Here is a 19,628-nt window from a genome sequence, read left to right as displayed (position 1 = left end):
TGCGAGAGGATCTCGGGGTGGAGTTAGGAGGTGAGTTCGAGAACAGGAGGTGAGGTTCGCGGAAAAAGGTTGTTCCGGGGCAAGGGGTTTGCTTGTTAGCTCTGGCCCGATCGGTGACTAGTGTCCATAGTAGTTGTGAAGGCAAGATTTATCCAACTTATGGATAGAGGGGCAAGTATACCTCGATGGGGTGAAATGCTCTTTCATGATGAAGCCCTAATCGCCCTATACTTTGTCCCATTTTTCAACTTGTTGACGATCCTATCGATTGGTGAGTTTGGAGGGGTTTGGAGGGGTTGCCTTGAGACCCTGGGTGAGGCTATCGATAGTCTAGAGTAGAAAACTCTTGTGCAGTGCCACAAGGGTATCATCGCACTCTAGTCTTGGTATGAAACCACGAATTCCTCCAGTGAAACCTCCGGAACAACTGTGGAGTAGACTGCCTCCGACCCACACTTTCGTGAAGAAACTCTATATAAATTCCAAGAAATTACTCCCTTGACAGCAATAGCCCCAGCCCATCCGACTAGAGACGAGTCCTCTCCGCCTAATTGCCTGCCCTCCATCTGCTCCTGAAATATTTATACATCCAAACCCAGGAATACAAAACCCACCAAACCCGCACACAATGGGCTCCCAACCAGACGCCACAACCGCCGGCGGAATAGAGCTCCAAACCTCCCCGGCCGAAAACACCCGGCCGAAACCCCTCTTCTTCACCGAGCGCCCCTCCATTTCCCCAACCGCGCCGACATTCCTCCTCCTCCATGGCCTCTACAGCAGCCACCTCGAGTTTGCGCACCTCCCCATCCCCTCAACCTCCTACCACATCCTAACCCCAGACATTCCCGGCCACAGCCAATCCTCACACCTCCCCGTCTCCCTCCAAAACACCACAAGCCTCCTAGCCGACCTCATAAAATCCCACGCTCACTCCTCCCGCGCACACATCGCTGGCGTTTCCTACGGTGCCTACCTAGCCCTGCACCTTGCGGCGACACACCCCGATCTGGTCGACAGCGTGTTCGTGACCGGGTGCACCCTCCCCACCAGCGTATTCCTGGGGGGCCTGTCGTGGATGGCAAACGTCCCGCTATTGTACTTCCCCAATGTGGTCAATTACGCACTGAGCTGGTACGGCGGTACCATCAGCGAGGAACTGCTCAGAGACATGCACACCAATGCCACGATGGCGCTGGGCAACGCCGCTTACGCGAGCTTGAAGGACTGGGAGCTCAAACCGTTGCCCATGCGGGTTTGTCTTTGCGCGAGTGGGAAGGGGGATTTAGTTCGGCAGCTTAGGGGTATGGAAAGAAGAGTTAGGGAGGGGAATGCGGAGAGTAGAGCTGTTGTTGCGAAGGGCAAGATTCTGGCTTGGGATATCCAGGCCCCTGAGGACTTTGCTGAAGCTCTGATGGCGTGGGCGGAAGGGAGGGGGATGCCAGGGTTTATAATTTCGTTGGAAAAGTGGTTTTCCTGGGGGTGGTAGTTTTTCCTCTTCCTTTCTTGTGTTTTCATTACCATACCACTAGGGTACTATTGGCGGTCGGGGTTTTTTTTTGATTTTTAGCTTCGCAACCTTTCGATGCACGGCTACCGCCGATACATTCTTCTATCAACATTTCTAATCCTCTCCTCAAGCTCCGCCTTCCGTTCCTCAAGCTCTCTAATCTCCTCTTCCTCCGCCGCGAGCATCTCATCCGTAATCTCCTCTCCAGCCTCTTCTTCCTCCTCCACCACCACCACTTCCGGCTCAGGACCCTGTAGCAAATCCAACTGCTGCCTCTGAGCCTCCACAAGCGCTTCGTAATTCTCCAACGACTCCGTCAAGTGATCGTACCGCTCCCTAGCTCTATGTATCCTCTCTTCCGCACCAGGGATATGACTACTCCCCCGAATTAGTCCCACCTCCCTTACTAACCAATTCACATAAACCCGCCAAGGGGGAGAACCTACTAAACCCCCAAAAGCCTCTCGGCACCCATAAGCAGCACCTCAACATCCACCTCTCCCGTCGCAACGCCCCCGACACCACCACCCACACCCCCAGCTCCGCCCCTCCGCAACTTCTCAACCATGTCCCCTCCCAGGGCGGAGTACACAGCAGTATTTCTCCGCGGCGCGATGCTCATGCGCGACTTTTTCATGTCCTTTTCCGTCGGTGCGGCGGGAACGGTGAAGAGTGCGCGCTCGTGTGCGTCGGTGTCGCGGATTAGCGAGACGATGTCTGTTGAGCGGAGGAGGGCTAGTTGGGGCATTTTGTTAGCTTTTGGAGGAGGGAAGGAAGGAAACGGAAGGGAGGGAGAGCGGGGCGAGGAGGAACCGTTTGTGAAGACCTTTGGTGGGGCAAAGGGGAGTGATGAGAGGGAGTTCGCGGCGGCGGATATTTGCTGTAGGTGTGGGGATAGGAGAGTGCTCATTTTGGACCTTCCGGGTTGGAGGTGGTTAGGGGGATTGGAGCTTGGAATTTGGAGCTTGGAGCTCGTACTCGTAAATGTAAACGGCGGATTTGTGGAATCTATTGTTAGTGAAAGTTGTCATGTGCAGATCGTTGCTATGCAATGTTAATCACTCGAATGCAGATTAGAACCCCAAACCCTAACACCCACCGCACCAAGAGCCACTATTCCCTTATGATACTCTATCCATCAAACGACAGCCAAGACCCAGATTTCCACAAGTGCTCATATGATACCTGTAAATTACAGTATGGCAGACTACTACAAATCTTTACGACAGCTCAAATAAACTCCATCATAACCTCATCCAAACAGGCTCCTCAGCAAGTTTGCCATCTACGACCAGAAAGTCATTGAATAAACGATCAAAGTTAGCCCAGTTAAGTCTTCCATCGGCGCCACCTCCACCCTTCGAACATTTTTAAAGGGGAAGCTACATTGGTAAACTAATCAGTCTTAAATTTTCTGTTGTCCATTTATACTACGAATTACGCCGCTCGCCGGCCGGGCGATAAGTCCCACCGCGGGGTGAAATAAAGGTGAAATGATTCGCTGCACGTATTGGGACGAAGAAGGACAATGATTTATCATTGCTTCCTGTAGCGTATATCATCATATTCGAGGGCGGAGGAATGGGTATATATATACATATACGTATATATACAATCCGAACCTCCACCCGTCCGTCAAACAATAAACCTACAATGTCCTTCACGACCCTCCCCCCAGAACTCCACCTGCAAATCGCCTCCTACCTCCCAACGCCCTCCCTCTCGCACCTCCAACAGACGAACAAATACTACCGCAACCTCCTCCTGCCCCTCCTGCACGCGCACGCCCTCCGACCACTCCCAACCTGCACCTCGCTCCACAACGCAATCGCAGCCCCGCACCCGGGACTCTTCACCCTCCTCCTCAACCACCTCTCCCACCCGCTCAACACCCCCAGCACGACTGGCCACACACCCCTACTCACGGCGCTAGTCCATCGGCGAAAGCACTTCTTCCACGCGCTGCTCCGCGCCGGCGCGGACCCGCACGTGCCCACTCCCAGCGGGGACACGCCGCTACACATGGCGGTGCTGCACGACGACCTGGGCGCCGTGGAAGCGCTCTTCACCGCGGGCGTGGACGTGAACGCCACCAATTTCATCGGGCAGAGCGCGATTTTCGGCGCCGTGCAGGGCGCTAGCGATGGGGCGGTTTTGGAGGCGCTTCTGGGCGCTGGGGCGGATTTGGGGGTTAGGGATTGGATGGGCGGGTCTGTGCTTGGGGACGCGGTGCGCGCGGGGAAGGGGGCGGATTGGGTTTTGCAGAGATTGGCCAGGGAGGTCGTGCGCAGGGGGTCGGCGGGCGCGGGTAGTGTCGAGGAGGTGGTGGAGGAGACTAGGAGGGAGGTGGAGAGTCAAGATCTGGGGTTTGGAGAGGGAGTGTTTTGGTAACTCAGCAGCGCTTGGGGTTTTTTTGGAGGGGTGAACTTTTCCGTGGTTGGCGTTTGTGGAATCATGGAAAGGCGAGGCGGTAGGGGACTGGGAAGTTGTTGATATTATGATACATAGAACATATCACAACGATGCATCGGGCAGAATGATACAAGTACTCCCACCCTAAGGCCAGTCACTCGTCCATTTAGCGAAAAACATCCCTACCCCAACTGGACGTCCTATGACACCCATAACCAGGTGCCATCCATACCCCAACCTCAGGAGCCCCAGCGCCATTCCCAAACCACCCGACGCACCATACCTCTTCAAGTCCTTCAAGTCAACCCAAGTGGTCTAGTATAATTTACCTATGATACATCGGGCCTCTGGAGCACTTAGTACTTGTGCTATTGGAAATATTTGGTGTGGAGAAAATGTCCGAGCACCTTTGCCGGAAACGAGCCAAACCAAAACCTTATCAAAGAATCACAACCGGGTGATATTCTGTGATGCAACCGGATACCATAATAATATTATTATAATATTCTAACCTACCATACCTATCCTATAATACCCACAGGCACGGGCACACAAGAGAGAACCTCCATACATCCAGCGCAGTCACTTTGTACAGTGCGTCCCATACCTAGCAATAATAACTAACTATCCCGGAACCAGATTTAGTAAAAAAATAAGGATAAAGGGAAATAGAGCGCAGCAATATACACACGTTTCACCATTCGTCGCTCACCAGTCGCTACCAGTACAGTCATAATTGCCATGTTATCACTAACGAAACGGAAGGAGAGAAGAGGAAAACAAAGAAAACACAAAACGCCCAATGCTAGAAATACCAATGATAGTCACACACACATACACACAGCCACTGCAGCAAAGGAGGGGGAGAAGTCCCAATCGCAAAAACACGATTTAGGGGGAAAGCAAAGAGCAAAGGCCCCAAACAAGTAGAGAAGAAGCTATAAAAAAGGGATGAATTAAAATTAAATTACCCCAGTCCTCCCCGCCCCCTCCACGCCAACAAACTGATTCAACAAGTCTAGTACACCAGCATTATGTGGCCCCGCCTGCTGATCCTCCTCATCATCCTCCGCCTGCGCGGCCATCATAGTGCCCGTTACGCGAGTGGACATGAAGGACTCGCCGAGGTTGCTGCGGTAGTGTTCCCTTGGCTTGTCGGCCGACGCTATAGCGTCCTCCTCCTCTTCTCTGAGCGATTCTGCTGTGGATAGGTGGAATGCAGGGTGCCTCGGGGCTCTCGCTACAAAAGGTGGTGGCTGGTGGTGTTGGTCTAAGAGGGAGGATTGGAGTATCTGAGAGCCCTGCATTCTTCCAGGGTTGTCTCGGTGGATTGATTGTTGCATATCCTGGCGTCCATCACCTGCACGGCGGTCTTGGGCACCGCGGCCATCCTTTCCTTTGCCAGTCTGGGCGTTTAGCATGGGGGACATATAATTACGCATTGACATCTGGCGTTTGTTTGCCCCTCCTTTGTTCTGCGGGCCGTGGTACTGATCCATGAAACCAAGATATGAGGAGAGCATTTTGTTGTCCTTGGATGAGAAATACTCCTCACGTATGTCAGCCATACTTTGGCGCTAAAGGGTCAACACCCATTAGCTGGGATCTCGCGATGACTGTGGAGATGCAACATACACCGGGTTTTTGGAAATCAAATACTGCAAAACTGCAGACATATCCAATGCCGTCAACGTGAACAGTAAACTCCCGGAAGAAATCGATAATCCTTTCTGAACGGTTCGAAAGTGAGACCCAAAGAACAAACGGTGTGAATATGACACTCATGACTTCCCCAAGGAATATCGTCACCTTGAGGTCGTACAGAGACATAAACTCTTTCTTGATCTAGGAGCTATCAGCGGTGGGATTCCAATGATGTTCAAGAGCACTTACATCGTCGGTACGTAGCTTGTCTTTCCAGTGGTCGGGCATATAATGTATATGCTGTATGACATTCCTAATGGACCATTCCGGGTCATAGACTGTATTTTCCTCTGGGAGCATTCCTCTACTAACGGCTACAATGGTGGTGAGGGTAGCAATCGCTGTGAGTCCATTCATCCCCTGAACAATCTCAAATCCTTGTATTAAATCGCCGTCAAATATCGAGGCGATGGCAAGAACACCCAATAGCGATCCAGCAACAAACGAAACGAATCTACAAATAGTTAATATTTGACCCTAGCCTATAAAGACTTCTAGGAGTTACCTTGCAACTTGTGCCGTCTTTTCCTTGGGAAACTGCTCCACATATGCTTCTGCAGCAGGATAGCTCATATTCAGCCTCATGTGGAAGATATGATACAGCTCATTGAATTCCCGAAACTTCCACTCCGCGAGTGGTGTGTATTGCCTGTGCCCAATTCTGGCAGGTGTTTTGATGAAATCCTAATATCACGTTAACTGGGGTTGACTCAGAGGGATCGGTGAGCACAAACGTTGACATTGCGGAGAAGAAATAGGAGCAGGAGATATGTCAGGATGAAGGGAGCAAAAATGATATTCATAACGCCGGCAAAAAGGAATCGTTGTTTCAGTCTGTGACAAGCTTAGTACGGCACTCATCTCGCCTTTCATCGAAAAGAAAGCTCACCCATCACTAAGAATCTTCCTGTGACTCTCTTTGAGGAACAAAGTTCTCAGCTGTCCCTGGTCATTAAAGACGTAATCGAGAATACACAGGCTAAGATTCCATTCCAGGGTTTTGGTCAGCATTGTTCCTCGACTCCTCAAGAACGGGAAAGGGATAGTGAGGTCCAATATCTCCTTATTGAAAAGTGCAATGAGGTAATTTTCTTTCCTCATGAGCCGGTTAGCAATATCATGGGCGTCCATTCGTTGCTTCGATTGGCTACTAAAATGCCGGCGTCGAAGAGCACCTGATGTCGTCGGATTTGAATCCCGCAAAGCCATTAATTTGGCAACCACTTCCTGCCATGTCACTGTCTGCATATCGCTATCTGGTATCTCGAGGAGATATTTATAAAAGTTCCGAATATCCCACAGACGTCGAGTATCCAAAATGTAGTGAATTGTCTTAATAACCCAATAGAAGGAAATTGCCCACATGAATAGTGTCGTAACCCCGGACATCCTATTCTTGGGTAAGCCAAATTTTTTAAGAGTGAGTAGACAGTGAAACTTACCGGCTCATGCAGTGCGGGATGATCACTTCTGAGAGCTTCTTGCGCTCAGGTACCAGCGTATAATCGACACAACGGCTCATAAATGTAGTAAACCCAACAACAAAAGCAAGCGTCCTATAGAGATTAGTAACTCCTACGGGAGCCAGAAAAAAGAGTTCCTACAGTTGATTTAGTGACCGGTGCAGGGCAATACTCCAAATTCCCTTCCCTAGGAAATAGTCGTAAACCTGAATCCGGTTAGCCAACCACAATACTCAACATCTTGACAATGAATAACTCACATCATTGAGGAAGTTGTCCAAGTTCTCAACATTTGCCCACTTCCACAGAGCACGCTCCTTCGGATCAATCAACCCCAACCTAGCCTGCCGTCGGAAATCCTTCCCTTCACTCTGCTGTCTCCGGTCGGCTCTTCGCTCTTCCCTAGCTTGATGCCCTTCCAGCCCAGTAGCGATCCAGGTATTCGGTAAAAGCACATTCCTCGTGGCTCGCGGTGCAGGTACTACGCCTCCACTCCTTCCGCCAGTTGAGCCCCTCCTCTTACTAGGCCCTGCCCCCGTCTCCAACAACAGAGATGCAGGAACTTCATCATCACCCTCCTCTTCGTCTCTATACCGTGGCGGAGCGTAGATATTCTTTTTAGATCTGCTCATCGAGGAAAAGTAAGATCGCCGGTTGTTCTCTGAAGCCATGAATGAAGACTCTGAGGGAGCGGGGGGTTGTTGCTGTAATTCAAAGTTGCTGTCTTCCAGGCCGTCTTGGATGTCCAGTGGGGGTAAGTGCGAGCCATTATCTAGGGCCAGCATACCGGCTCGCTCCTCGAGGTCATCGTCGTCGTCCGAGTTATCAGTTGCGTCATGCTGGCGAAGGGTCTCGTATATACTTGCAGAGTTCTGGTTGAATATTTGAGATAGAATTCTGCTCGTCATTCTATGGGCTCCCTAGGGTAATGTACAGGTGGAGTAGCAGGGTATGAGGTTAACTAAGCTCGTTCAGATGTAGGAATCGAAGCACAGGGAGTGATTATCGAGGGGAGAAAGCTGGCGTAATGGTATTTCTAGGGGAGAGGCACGGGAACGAGGTGAACAGTCAGTAGCACTCAAAAGTATGCTCCAAAGTGAGTAAAACAACTACCGGGCTCTATACCCCTCCTTTGACATAGAATGGTAGCTTGAGGAAGGAATGATCTAAGTGGAAACTCGTGCGAACAGTGGGATAAAGAAATAGGTGTCACGTTTACAGCAACAGCTGTTTGCTCCAAAAGTCAGTGGGTGGGGAAGTTGCTCAGGTTGAAGCTCTAACTCCCCGTTCCCCACTATGGTATCTGCCTGACGTTTCACTCAGGGTGTCGCGTGGAGTCATTGTAAGTCACAGGGGAGGGTAACCTACTCGGGTACACGAAATATGAGGCTCAACGGTTGCTTAAGCCAACATTGTCTCACGGTTCCCGGTTCCCCTCCCTATATCATCCCGCCATCCTCTTTCAACAAACTATACAATCATGGACTCATTATCACAGCAACGATTATCGGCAATTCTCTCAGCTTCATACTCAGACGCAGAGATACGCAATGCCTTGCAAGTCCTCGACTCCCGCTTTACCGAAAACTCCCCCGACTCTCGACGACAGCTCCGGGTAGATATCCAAGCGGAAGTGATTCAGAGTAACGCGCATATCGTTCGAGAATTTTCCAAAATCTCCGAGGTACTGTAGTAACACAAGCTTTGAGCTTCCTTTTTTTTTTTCGTATGCGTGGATATTGGGTTTTTGGGAAAGGAAGGCTGAGAAGTCATGTATGTAGCAATTGAAGCTTGTGGGTCACACGTTGGACGATATGAACAATATAGTATCTTCTCTGAAAGCACATGTCACAACTGCTAGCTCAGAGACAACTCATATACTCGAGGAGTCGTCCCAGTTACTTGCTCAAAAGAAGAAGACGGAAACTAAGGAAGCTCTGCTAAAAGCTTTTGCGGAGCACTTTGTTGTCTCGGAGAGAGATGTGGTCACCCTGACAAGCTCTGCAGAACCCGTCGATGACCGATTCTTTAGGATTCTAAATAGAGTAAAAAAGATACATGGAGATTGCGAAGTTCTGCTTGCCAGTGAGAATCAGAAAGCTGGGTGCGTCCTCTTCGGGGTTAGGGGAATATAAGGCTGACCAAATGGAAAACAGCCTAGAGATAATGGACCAAATGACCGGTCATCTGCAAGGAGCTTTCCAGAAGCTGTATCGGTGGACACAGCGAGAATTAAAGCATCTTTCTCTCGAGAACCCGCAGATTAATGCAGGGATAAGGCGGGCGTTAAGGGTTCTGGCCGAGAGGCCTACTCTATTTCAGTATGTTTGCCCTTCTGTCTGCACACTGTATAGCCGACTCTAACACGCTTCAAGGAGCTGTTTGGACTTCTTCGCTGAAGCCCGGCAAAAGGTCTTACTAGATTCCTTTTACACGGCCCTCACCGGCGCCGCCCCAAGTACTGTGACTTCATCCTGCATAGACCTAACAACGAAGCCTATAGAGCTTTACGCCCATGACCCCTTGAGATATATTGGTGATATGCTTGCATGGCTGCATTCCACTGCGGTTGGAGAGCAAGAAGCTTTGGAGGTACTCTTTATTTCACAAGAAGGAGAAGGTCAAAACAGCATATTAGGTGGTATCGAGGAGGGTTTAAAGAGTGAGCCGTGGCTTGAAGAAGGCGACAGAGAAGGGAGCGAGGCAACCCGCGGCGGGTGGGATGCTAGAAAACGACTCATGATGTTGGTTGACAAGAACCTGCAGACTGTGTGTAAGCCATTGAAGGTAATTAAATCCCACATATCATTTGCACAGGCACACCACTAACTAATACCAAAAATAGTCAAGAATAGAACAAGTTATCGCCAGTCACGAAGAAAGCACCTTAGTCTATAAAATCTCCAATTTGATAAACTTCTACCGCCTAACCTTCGAAAAATTACTCGGCCAGGAATCATTCCTGTTAGAAACAATGAAGACGTACAAATCCACCTCGACTTACCAATATAGTCTCCCTAGCTAACACAGAACTAGAACCGAGCAAGCCGCCTTCCGCCAATTCCACAGCTCCCTCCAAGAGCACGTCCGTGCCGTTCAGTCCGAGCTCCCGCAGGCGCCCAGTGACCTGACTCCACCACCATTCCTCTACGAAGCTCTCAACGAGCTAAAGCAGCTAATGATCTCCTGCGGCACCGCCTTAATCCCCGACTCCGAGCGCGAAGGCGGCTTCTCTAAGATCCTCGAGGAAGCGCTAGACCCGTACCTAGATGGGTGCCACAACCTCAGCCAGGACCTAGAAGAAGTCGACAAGAACATATTCGTCATAAACTGCCACCTCGCGGCGAAAACAACACTAGAACAATCCAGCTTCACCGCAGATAGGATCTCCAAACTAGACATCGAGGTGGGGGAACAGGTGAGATTGCTAACGGAATTCCAGCACAACTTTTTCGTGCACACTAGCGGACTACACCCTTTGCTGGTAGCTTTATCAGACTGGGATCCGAAGGTTCGCCCCATTCCTCTCCTTCTCGCATTCAGACTACTAACACAGCAAAGACAACCTCCCTGACCCAGCTCCTCCCCTTCTCCCCACACGCGCTCTCACTTGTCAGCCAGAGGCTCGACGAGTTCCTCCCGAGCGCACTCATGGACGCTACGGCCGGCCTGGGGCGCCTCTCCTCACCCAAGATAATCGGAGAAATCACGCAGGAGGCAGTGTCCCGCTTCGTCGATGACTTCTCCCGCGTGGAGGAGGTGGTAATCGGCGTTCTCGTGAATGAAGGAAACGGACAGGGAGAAGGCGGGATCGAGTTTGCGCGGAGCGTTTGGCCAAGGACTGCGGATGAGGTTAGAGTTTTGTTGACTTAAAAAATGTGTGTATCATAGATAGACTATCATATTATCATATATATATCATGGATAATTATGATAGCTTCGGGTATAGTTAATAATAAACTAGCAATCCGAGTTTGATTCAATGATCGAGTAACCCTATTACCATCATAATATCATCAAACTTATTACTCATAGAAGACTTTATCTGTTTGCATAAGACCATTATATCCACCGCCACCCACCATCTCCCAGACGAAGTATCATATCCCTAGAGGCATATCTGAGAACAGTCAGTCAAAAATGCTTTTCTTGTTCTCTTGTTGCTAGTCAGCAGAGTTCATGAGGTACAAGGGAGGGTACGAGACCTTTACGAATGTGGTTGTGCTTGTACGAGGAAAAGCGCCAATTTGACCAATCGTTGCCACAGGCTATCTGGGGCAGCTAATCAGGGTTTCACTATGATGTGAGGAAAGAAGTGATCGGAAAACAATTTTCATTACTTGCGTTCGGATCACTTGCCCATGCACCCTCGTACCGGTATCATACCGTAAAAACTCGCTGTATCCACTATCGGGGATCGGGGCTTGGCAATGAATGTTCAGGGGTGTGTGTGCTTGTGCCAAGGGATCGAGTGACCGGCAATGATCCCGAAATCAGAAGATTGCACGGACTATATCAAATTGAACATGAGTCAGTAAGTATAAGATAAAATTGGAAGGAAAGAAATAGAGCTAAGAAGATCGTCTCAAATTGACCTGCATGGTAAAATGACTAGAATTCAAAATTATAATGAAAAGGATAAATTGCTCAGACTCAGATGTTTGTGACTCAATATTGTAGAAAAATTGTATGTTTATTGATTAATGAGAAAGGAGAAAAGAAAGGAAATATAAGAGAAGTACAAGAATGATACATAGAAGGGAAGAATAGGAGTGATTGAGAAGCAAGAATGTTACCAATTTGAAATCAAAAATGTCAGCGCTGTGGACCAAAAGCAAAGCCAATCAAGGACAGAATTCTTACCCTCTATGATTTAAAGCCAACTTGAATCTAATATCCTAAACGAACCTATAGTCAATTGCAGAAAGTCAGAGTACTTACCTTTCTTGAGCACCATCAAATTCCGCTCCCGCAAAATTGTAAGTATTACAAGCCAACATAAGAGGAAGCCTCAGATTTCTATCAAATTCCTCAAAGAACGATTAGTGACTGGGTATGTAAGAAGGAAATGATAGAATGATTGAGATAGTGGTCACCAGTAAAGAGGGAGAAAGAATTGGATTATGCAGGATGGTTTTTTTGGCCTGAGTTGGAAGCAAGGTTAAATAGTGACTTTATAGAGAGGAGGAAAGCAGGTTGAACTGTTCAGCAGAGTTGGTTTCATATTCAATCTCAGTTTCGATTTCATGAGATATATTTAAACTTGAATTTAGCAATCTTTCGATTCAGCAATAGATGGTTTTGGGAATTTCTAAGTTGATATAAGATTAGTTAAAACATTATCACGAAAAAGGCACAAAAGATCACAGCCAATTATGAGATACTTATCATCAATTGGTTGTGATTTAATGGCCAGAATTTGCAACCATGTAAAAGTTCATTTTACGAGATTGCTGTTAAATGGCCTGTTGGATGATATGAGTTGTTAAATATTTACAATTTAGACAAGATGCTGATATCATTCAAATATCTACAGAGAAAGACCTATGACAGAGTTGGAGAAAAGACAATTTGGGTAAAGGAAACTCGGTCTGGATAGGACAAAAGACAGGCTAACTTAGTTCTTTACATATTTGCAAATGGTGTACTATCAGTATCTCCTATGGTGATTTTTCACAGAACTGAAACAAGGTTTCAGGCAGAAAAACTACGCTATTATTCAGATGTTTTAGTAGAATATAATACTACAGCCTATATGAACGATTCTCTTTTTAAAAAATATATTACGAATCATCTGATTCCTGTCCTCAGAGGCCACCCGACTTTCTTTATCCTCAATCTAATAGGATCTTATAAGACTTCCTGTCACGAACGTGGCTTAGCATGGAAAAGGTTTTCACGTGACACATGGTTATGAGTCACAGGTATGTTGTTGTATTGCGCATATAACTCATTCGGGTTATATGATTTGTTATGTGTGGGATTTGTGATACTTTCGTACATGGCTTAAGTATGAGTCATGGGATGTACGCTTGGCGAGTATACCTTGTGAGTGTGCCTTACGGGTAAGCCTTGTGCATATGATTTATGTTTTGCACATGACCTCGTTATGAGGTCATGGGTTTCGCGCATATGACTCAGTCGAGTCATATGACTTGTTTATTGCATTATGATTGGTTTATGAGTTTTTGTATATAACCTCGCTATGAGGTCATGGGTTTTGAGCATGTGATCACTTTAGTCACATGACTTGTTTGTTATGATTTGGTTTCGCACATGTGACCACTTTAGGTCACATGACTACAAGTGGGAAGAATACTATATAAGGAGGCCAAGGCGGCTGAGGAAGATAGGTTCTTTACGCTTTGTTCTAAGTACTTTTCCTACTTATTACTCTAACGAATATAAAACATCTTTATGATCTTTATCTTTATTGCACCGTTATTGTTACGCCAAGAAAATACCTTCACGAAGACGAGTTAGAGAAAGCTTACAATAGGCGTTCCTGATAGAAGATAAAGGTCTTGTACTATCGGTAACTTAGGCAGAGGCCTAGAGTTATCATAACATAAAGAAACAAGAAGACAGAAAGAGAAGTATCGTTCCCCATCGCCAAGAACTAACTATGCAGAGAGGGATCGTTACACTTCCACAGTTCTTCAACTCCTCCAAACCTATAATATCATCCCCTTTCTAATTTCCGCTGGATGTACGAGTCTTGTCCAACCGCTTAATGTGTCAGTAAACAAGTCATTTAAGGAGTTAATACGGGATCTCACTGATAAAAAAATCTTTGAGTTAGAATCGGCAGAGGATTTTAAAAAATGAACTATTGGAGATAGTAGAGTTATAACTACTTACTGTGTTGGTAAAGCGTTCAACCAATTCCATTCTCAAAAAACTCATGTAATTAAAGCTTCTTTTCGTAAATTGCAGTTGTCGCTTCCAATTGATAGAAGTCTTGACTGGGAATTAGATATAAAGAGTTTTACAAACTTAGAAATTGGGGATCTGAGAGAGGATTTGATATCACTAGATGGTAGGACTGATGTACAGGAGGAGGGTAATAATAATGTAGCATTTATTGAAACAGAAAACTAATACTAATACTATTATACTTATACCTTGCTATTGCTATATCCTCAATCCTCCTAACAGTATTTATCTCCTATCTCCTCTGACCATTATCTCAGTTTTCTGGAAGAGTGCAAAACTGAGAGCTTCTTTCCTCACCAAAGTCCTATTGTATGAACATACATTATCTTGTTGCTATAGCTCCATCATTCTCGAATGATTTTCGTACAAAGAAATTCAAAATTTACCTGAATTCTATATGATACAGCAAGGTATGTCTTGCAGCTTGATCTGAGATTGTGAGGTCTCCAGAGGGTTAAGCCTTTGATTGTTGGATATTGCTGTCGTTGCTCCCAATCTCAATACTGGTATCATAGTAAGACTGATATCACTCTTTGTCTTGACAACATTATGCACATCTCCTTGCACAACTGCTAAGCTCCAATCACCGATAGTGGATACAGCCGATTTTTACAGTACTTGTATATAGAACATATAACTCAGGACCCATGGCATGTGACAGTGACAATCCCACACAACTTCTATTACCAGAAAATTTCCACCACACTAAATTAATCAGCCAACAAACAACTTCTCCTCTTCATCACTTCAAATGCCCACCACTCCAATCACCTTATCATATATCATCCTCATTTCTTCTGATCCTCATCACTTCCTATCCTCAAAGCTCTCAAACGTTACTACTATGTCTGACAGACAAGTTGATTCTATCGATCTATTACTTCCCCCTCCAACCAGTGTCTACCCAACTCCTACTGCCTTACAAGCTTTCTCACAAGCTTCCTTACTTAGTGTACTACATAACATGAATTCATTCATGTTGTGCAGTACACTCAGTACTTCCAATTATCCAGTCCATCTTAGATGGGATCAGGATGATGGAGGACAACAATGTCTCATCTTTGGACAGTGCTTGTCCTTGTCCTTATCATCCCATCTGATCATCATCCGATAGCCATCAATGGTAGCTGAACAATACAACTAGAAGTACTGAATGTCCGGTGAGCAGAGAGTTTATTGATAACCGCTCTGTTTCAGGCTTGGTTAAGTCTCTTACAAATACATCATAGATATGTAATGAGGGGCAGCATGTAGTCCTTTCACCTATAAGGTAGGCACAACTTAAAAAATTAATGACCTCTGAGATACATCCTACAAGAAACTCTTTAACCTTGATTGTTAAAATACTGAGTAGAGTTTATGAGGTAGCTACAAGTGAGTTTACGAGACTGGTTTGGGAAAAGACAGCAAACATGGGCTTTCAACTTGACTGGAATTTAATTGACATGTGAAGCATCAGGTATAAGAGGATAATGAGTAGTAAGAAAGTTGATACTGTATTCAAATCACTGTTAACTCATTCTTGAAAGGGAAACTGACTCACTCTAGTAATCAAGTATAGTAAATTGGAGACAATTGAAAGGCTTTAGGTTGATACAAATTGGCAATTAACCAACTCCTCCAATAATGTTCAAATTGTTTTACTCTTGGCAATTTCTAAAGTAAGTCAAAATATTGTTATTGGAAAATAGGAAATTACTTCTGTTAAGAATTTTACATCTATCTACTGTCATCTTGAGGATTTTATTAAGACTCCAACTTACACTTCTTCCTTAAATTTGGACCTGGCAGATCTTCTCAAACTAGCTATTATTATTAAAGCTATAAAACCTGACTTTGAAAAAGTCTTTACTTACAAGTTACTTAAAAACATAACTGAACAAAAGACATAGTATTTACTACACTTGATTCTACCCTGTGAGAACAGAAGCTCTAATAGTGTATACAATATATAAGATTACATTTCTGTTTTGATTAGGTAGGGCTTTACCTGTATATACAGTATAGTCTATAATTTTTTTCTTTTTCTTTTTTTTCTAATACTTTCAGGAGACTAGTTCAAGCTTGCAAAAATAGCTTGCTCTCTATTCTTCTGATTATTTTATGTCAACTTATTTCTATAACTCATCTAAGATCAGAATTGGTAGAAATAGTGTGTTCGTAATGGGTTTTTTTTTTTCTTCTTCTTTTTCTCTGTAACTCATCTGAGTTTAAAGCTGGTAAAAATAGTGTATTCTTGACAGGGTTTTTTTTGTTCTCTCTAACTTATACGAGTTCAGAGCTGGTGTAAATGTGCATTCTCAATAGGTTTGATTTTTTTCTCTTGCTTCTCCTTTTCTCTAGGGCATCTATTAATGTAATTATTATAGAGAGTAGTGAGTTCAAGATAGCAAGGTGTAACTGCAAACTGCTACTATAGTACTACTATCATATTAGAAAATCCCAGGATCTGATACTTAGGAATCATCCTAAGTAGGGTAACCTTACTCAGAATCAGAAACTCTCATCTTCAACACTGCCTTCTAACCTCATTACAGGACCTACACATCATCATATATATCAATCTCAATTGCATCCTGTGACTATAATATCACAGAATTGAAAATATTAGAATAATACTATATATGTCGCCACCATCCTACTGACTTAATCTTGTTCATAGTGTATATGAGAAGAGACCTTCGACTAGGTCTAGGAAGTGGAACAGAGTAAATCCGTCAACTACTCAGAGGGTTACTAGGCTGCAAAGATGTAACATCTTTGGTATAGGCCGTAGATAATCGGACGTTTCATATAAAGAGATGATATCAAATGATAAAAGATCTCAATGAGAGACCAATACATTCACATCTACCCTACAATAACCAGAAGAGTCTAAAACTCTGAGAGACACTATTATAGAGGTAAATAGACTTTAAGGAATGTTACAACTAGGTTTCGGAGCATGCTGTAGCTGTGAGGATAACGCTCAATGCTATAATAGCGATTAAAACTCTGTTACCCAGAGCAACCAAGAGTTGCTGACCGAGGGTTTATTTATCAATCCGGTAGAATAGCTTCTTGTATATTAGTAGGAAGTCCTCTAGAAGATATTTGTTGATTGGGTAAGGAGTTATAAGAGTTTGAAGTCAGGTAACCTAGAAAGATTACAATTACAACTACCCTTGTAGAGACAACTAGAAGATGAAACTGATCATTTCATTAATGACAGAGACAATTGGTGCTAACTCAGTTCAGATTGAGAACTAGGCTATAAGTTTAGTGACTCTAATGATCAGATAATTACTATTAAAAACAGTATAGCTCCTAGTTAGTTATATTGTAATTGCCAAAGAGGGTGGAGTGATTTTCAAGGTCTCTAGGTGTTCGTACCTTTTAATAATACCTGACATTACAAGTTATAATTAGAGAAGTACAGAGTTGTATAATAAATAAATGTAGTCCATGAACGCTCAGACAGAGAATAAAATATCGAAGTGCCTCTCAAACTTGAGACATCATCAAGCAACGGAGAAGAGACCTTAACAATATAATATTGTCTTTTCAATTCAATTCTACGTTAACTATTTTACTTCACTCTCAGTAGTCATAAGCAAAGCAAGCAAAGTCTGAGCCTTTCTAGACAATCTCCATCTACAGAAATCAATTTTGGTTGGCTTAGACAACTCTGAAGTTTATCAGATTGTCTCTACCTAACATATCATTACTATTTTCTTTTTACCCTTTTCTATCTAGCGTTGCAGACTTAACATAATTTACATTGAACAGAATTAGGACGTAGATCTCACTTGGGCCTCAAATAGCACAATTCTATTGTCTTATATTTATACTCTCTGTGAGTAGAGAACCCTCCCCAACTCCTATGATCCCGTAGGTTTCTTATTTATCCTAGCAAGAGGACTACCAGACTCTATCACATAATGCATATTTATTCCTACAAACTTGCTGGCTTTACATGACAGTCCCATGTACTCACTACTATTATTATTAGTGTTATCTTTCTACTCAATAGCCAGACCCCTTAGGCCAGCACCACCTCTTACAATATTCACCACAATTGTAACCTTTTTCTCTTTTCCTCCCTTAATAGATTTTCCTTTTTCTTTTCCTTTTACACAGTCTGTCTCACAACTTTGTAGAATTCTTACAGTAGTTACTACAGAAAATCTATCTAGAACCTTTGTAAGCTTCCTGACCTGTCTTGCTGCCCTAGCAGTATCAACCCTCTCTCTTTCCTCAGGCAATTGGAGGATAGTTTCAGTTGTAATAACTGTCATGTGTTCGTAAGGTGCTAATCACTTTAACGGTAATAGGTACGATAGTTGGCAGGTGGCCTGCTGTTCCAGAGAGGAGGCGAGAGCTGAGAACTAAAGGAGGCTTCAAGGGTGTACTGAGGAACAAAGAAGTAACCGTTCAACCAAGTATATTGAAATACTGTCTGTCGAAGTCTGCCTTTTCTATCATAGAAACAGGCGGTCTTTAAATACATAAATCTGTTCATGTCTAGCATGAACGAAACTAATCAAAGGTATCAATTGATACTCTTTGGTAAAACTTCTTAAGTATTAAAGCAATACTTAAAACATAAAACAAAACCAAGTATCAAACGATACTTAAAACAAAACATAAAACAAGATCAAGTATCAAACGATACTTAAAACAAAACATAAAATAAAACCAAGTATCACACAATACTTAAAACAAAACATAAAACAAAACCAAGTATCAAACGATACTTAAAACAAAACATAAAATAAAACCAAGTATCACACAATACTTAAAATAAAACATAAAACAAAACCAAGTATCAAACGATACTTAAAACAAAACATAAAACAAAACCAATAACCAAGTACTCGTACCGGTTACAATAACAGTAGCTGCTGCCAGCTTCCGCTGGTCAGAAGTTATAGCATTCTTAGATCCTACAACTAGCTCCTGATATTTTTTGTAACTCTCCTCTGCTAGTACCTTATCCAAGATTGTCTGCTGAAACCCTTCTGTGGGTCCTGAAAGAAGAAACTTTAGTCTTTGAAAGCTAGGTTTATTGCGTGTCACTAGTGCAATAGCACTTCGTATAGTTCTGCTAACTGCCCATTGTGTTTTAGAAATAGGGTGGTTGTTGCCTGCAACCAGCAAAAGTTCTGAAGTTGCACTACTGTGTAATACACTTCTTCCTTGATGCTTTTCTCCTACAACTACATGGCATGGGTTAAAAGGAATAATCCCAATAGCTTCCCATACTTGTTGGATATTTTTTGAAGTAAAGACAAGCTACCCGGCAGGCATTAAAATTCTATCTTGTATATTAGCAAAAGTTATGAGAATAAATTTAAGAAACATATGGTAAAATGTCACCCTTGGTAAAATTCATATGGTGATTTGCTTGATGGTACATCCATGTATCCAACCCATTGCTATAATACCTTTGTAAAGGAGAAAATAGTCCTACATCTAAAGATTATAAAGGGTACATTGAGTGTACTGGCAGGCAAAAGGGAGTAATTTGATAATCCAGACAGTAGCTAAAAAACTCCCATTTGAAGTAGAAGGTATGCCTATCCAAAAGTAATAAATGATATTCTCCCTTGATCCTATCTTCT

General features: G+C 44.3%; 5 protein-coding genes; 3 read left to right on the top strand and 2 right to left on the bottom strand.

Moving 5' to 3' along the window:
* Window positions 1-628: 628 nt before the first annotated feature.
* On the top strand, window positions 629-1,568 carry GSTUM_00000253001 (uncharacterized protein; the record flags this gene model as incomplete). XM_002835430.2 has 2 exons in its annotated part: window positions 629-1,255; window positions 1,298-1,568. The coding sequence occupies 2 exons, from the start codon at window positions 629-631 to the stop codon at window positions 1,487-1,489; spliced, it is 819 nt and encodes a 272-aa protein (XP_002835476.1). The 3' UTR covers window positions 1,490-1,568.
* A 25-nt stretch (window positions 1,569-1,593) lies between these two features.
* On the bottom strand, window positions 1,594-2,420 carry GSTUM_00000252001 (uncharacterized protein; the record flags this gene model as incomplete). The annotated part of the gene is made up of 3 exons (XM_002835429.1): window positions 1,594-1,885; window positions 1,957-2,245; window positions 2,324-2,420. The coding sequence occupies 3 exons, from the start codon at window positions 2,418-2,420 to the stop codon at window positions 1,594-1,596; spliced, it is 678 nt and encodes a 225-aa protein (XP_002835475.1).
* Window positions 2,421-4,528: 2,108 nt separating this feature from the next.
* On the bottom strand, window positions 4,529-8,334 carry GSTUM_00000250001 (uncharacterized protein). XM_002835428.2 has 10 exons: window positions 8,215-8,334; window positions 7,350-8,125; window positions 7,231-7,295; window positions 7,069-7,182; window positions 6,516-7,016; window positions 6,361-6,460; window positions 6,132-6,310; window positions 5,816-6,080; window positions 5,558-5,767; window positions 4,529-5,499 (listed from the first exon to the last, which is right to left on the bottom strand). Exons 2-10 carry the CDS (start codon window positions 7,995-7,997, stop codon window positions 4,885-4,887), a joined length of 2,697 nt encoding a protein of 898 aa, XP_002835474.1. The 5' UTR covers window positions 7,998-8,125; window positions 8,215-8,334; the 3' UTR covers window positions 4,529-4,884.
* A 235-nt stretch (window positions 8,335-8,569) lies between these two features.
* On the top strand, window positions 8,570-9,616 carry GSTUM_00000249001 (uncharacterized protein; the record flags this gene model as incomplete). The annotated part of the gene is made up of 5 exons (XM_002835427.1): window positions 8,570-8,773; window positions 8,871-9,193; window positions 9,246-9,410; window positions 9,465-9,501; window positions 9,593-9,616. 5 exons carry the CDS (start codon window positions 8,570-8,572, stop codon window positions 9,614-9,616), a joined length of 753 nt encoding a protein of 250 aa, XP_002835473.1.
* A 14-nt stretch (window positions 9,617-9,630) lies between these two features.
* On the top strand, window positions 9,631-10,962 carry GSTUM_00000248001 (uncharacterized protein; the record flags this gene model as incomplete). The annotated part of the gene is made up of 4 exons (XM_002835426.1): window positions 9,631-9,876; window positions 9,935-10,071; window positions 10,126-10,600; window positions 10,633-10,962. The coding sequence occupies 4 exons, from the start codon at window positions 9,631-9,633 to the stop codon at window positions 10,960-10,962; spliced, it is 1,188 nt and encodes a 395-aa protein (XP_002835472.1).
* Between the last annotated feature and the right edge of the window lie 8,666 nt (window positions 10,963-19,628).

Source organism: Tuber melanosporum, assembly GCF_000151645.1.
Source record: "Tuber melanosporum whole genome shotgun sequence assembly, scaffold_108, strain Mel28".
Classification (NCBI taxonomy): domain Eukaryota; kingdom Fungi; phylum Ascomycota; class Pezizomycetes; order Pezizales; family Tuberaceae; genus Tuber; species Tuber melanosporum.
The sequence above is the reverse complement of the archived record's forward strand: the minus strand, read 5'-3'. Positions and strand labels throughout refer to the sequence as shown.

What these genes read in the sequence shown, in the direction of transcription:
- GSTUM_00000250001 (XM_002835428.2), bottom strand. Translation starts at nt 7,997, where the DNA reads ATGACGAGCAGAATTCTATCTCAAATATTCAACCAGAACTCTGCAAGT. An exon ending in AGGAAGATTCTTAGTGATGG is followed by an intron (nt 6,461 to 6,515) that starts GTGAGCTTTCTT and finishes AGCTTGTCACAG; the next exon opens with ACTGAAACAACGATTCCTTT. An exon ending in TTCTTCTCCGCAATGTCAAC is followed by an intron (nt 6,311 to 6,360) that starts GTTTGTGCTCAC and finishes ACGTGATATTAG; the next exon opens with GATTTCATCAAAACACCTGC.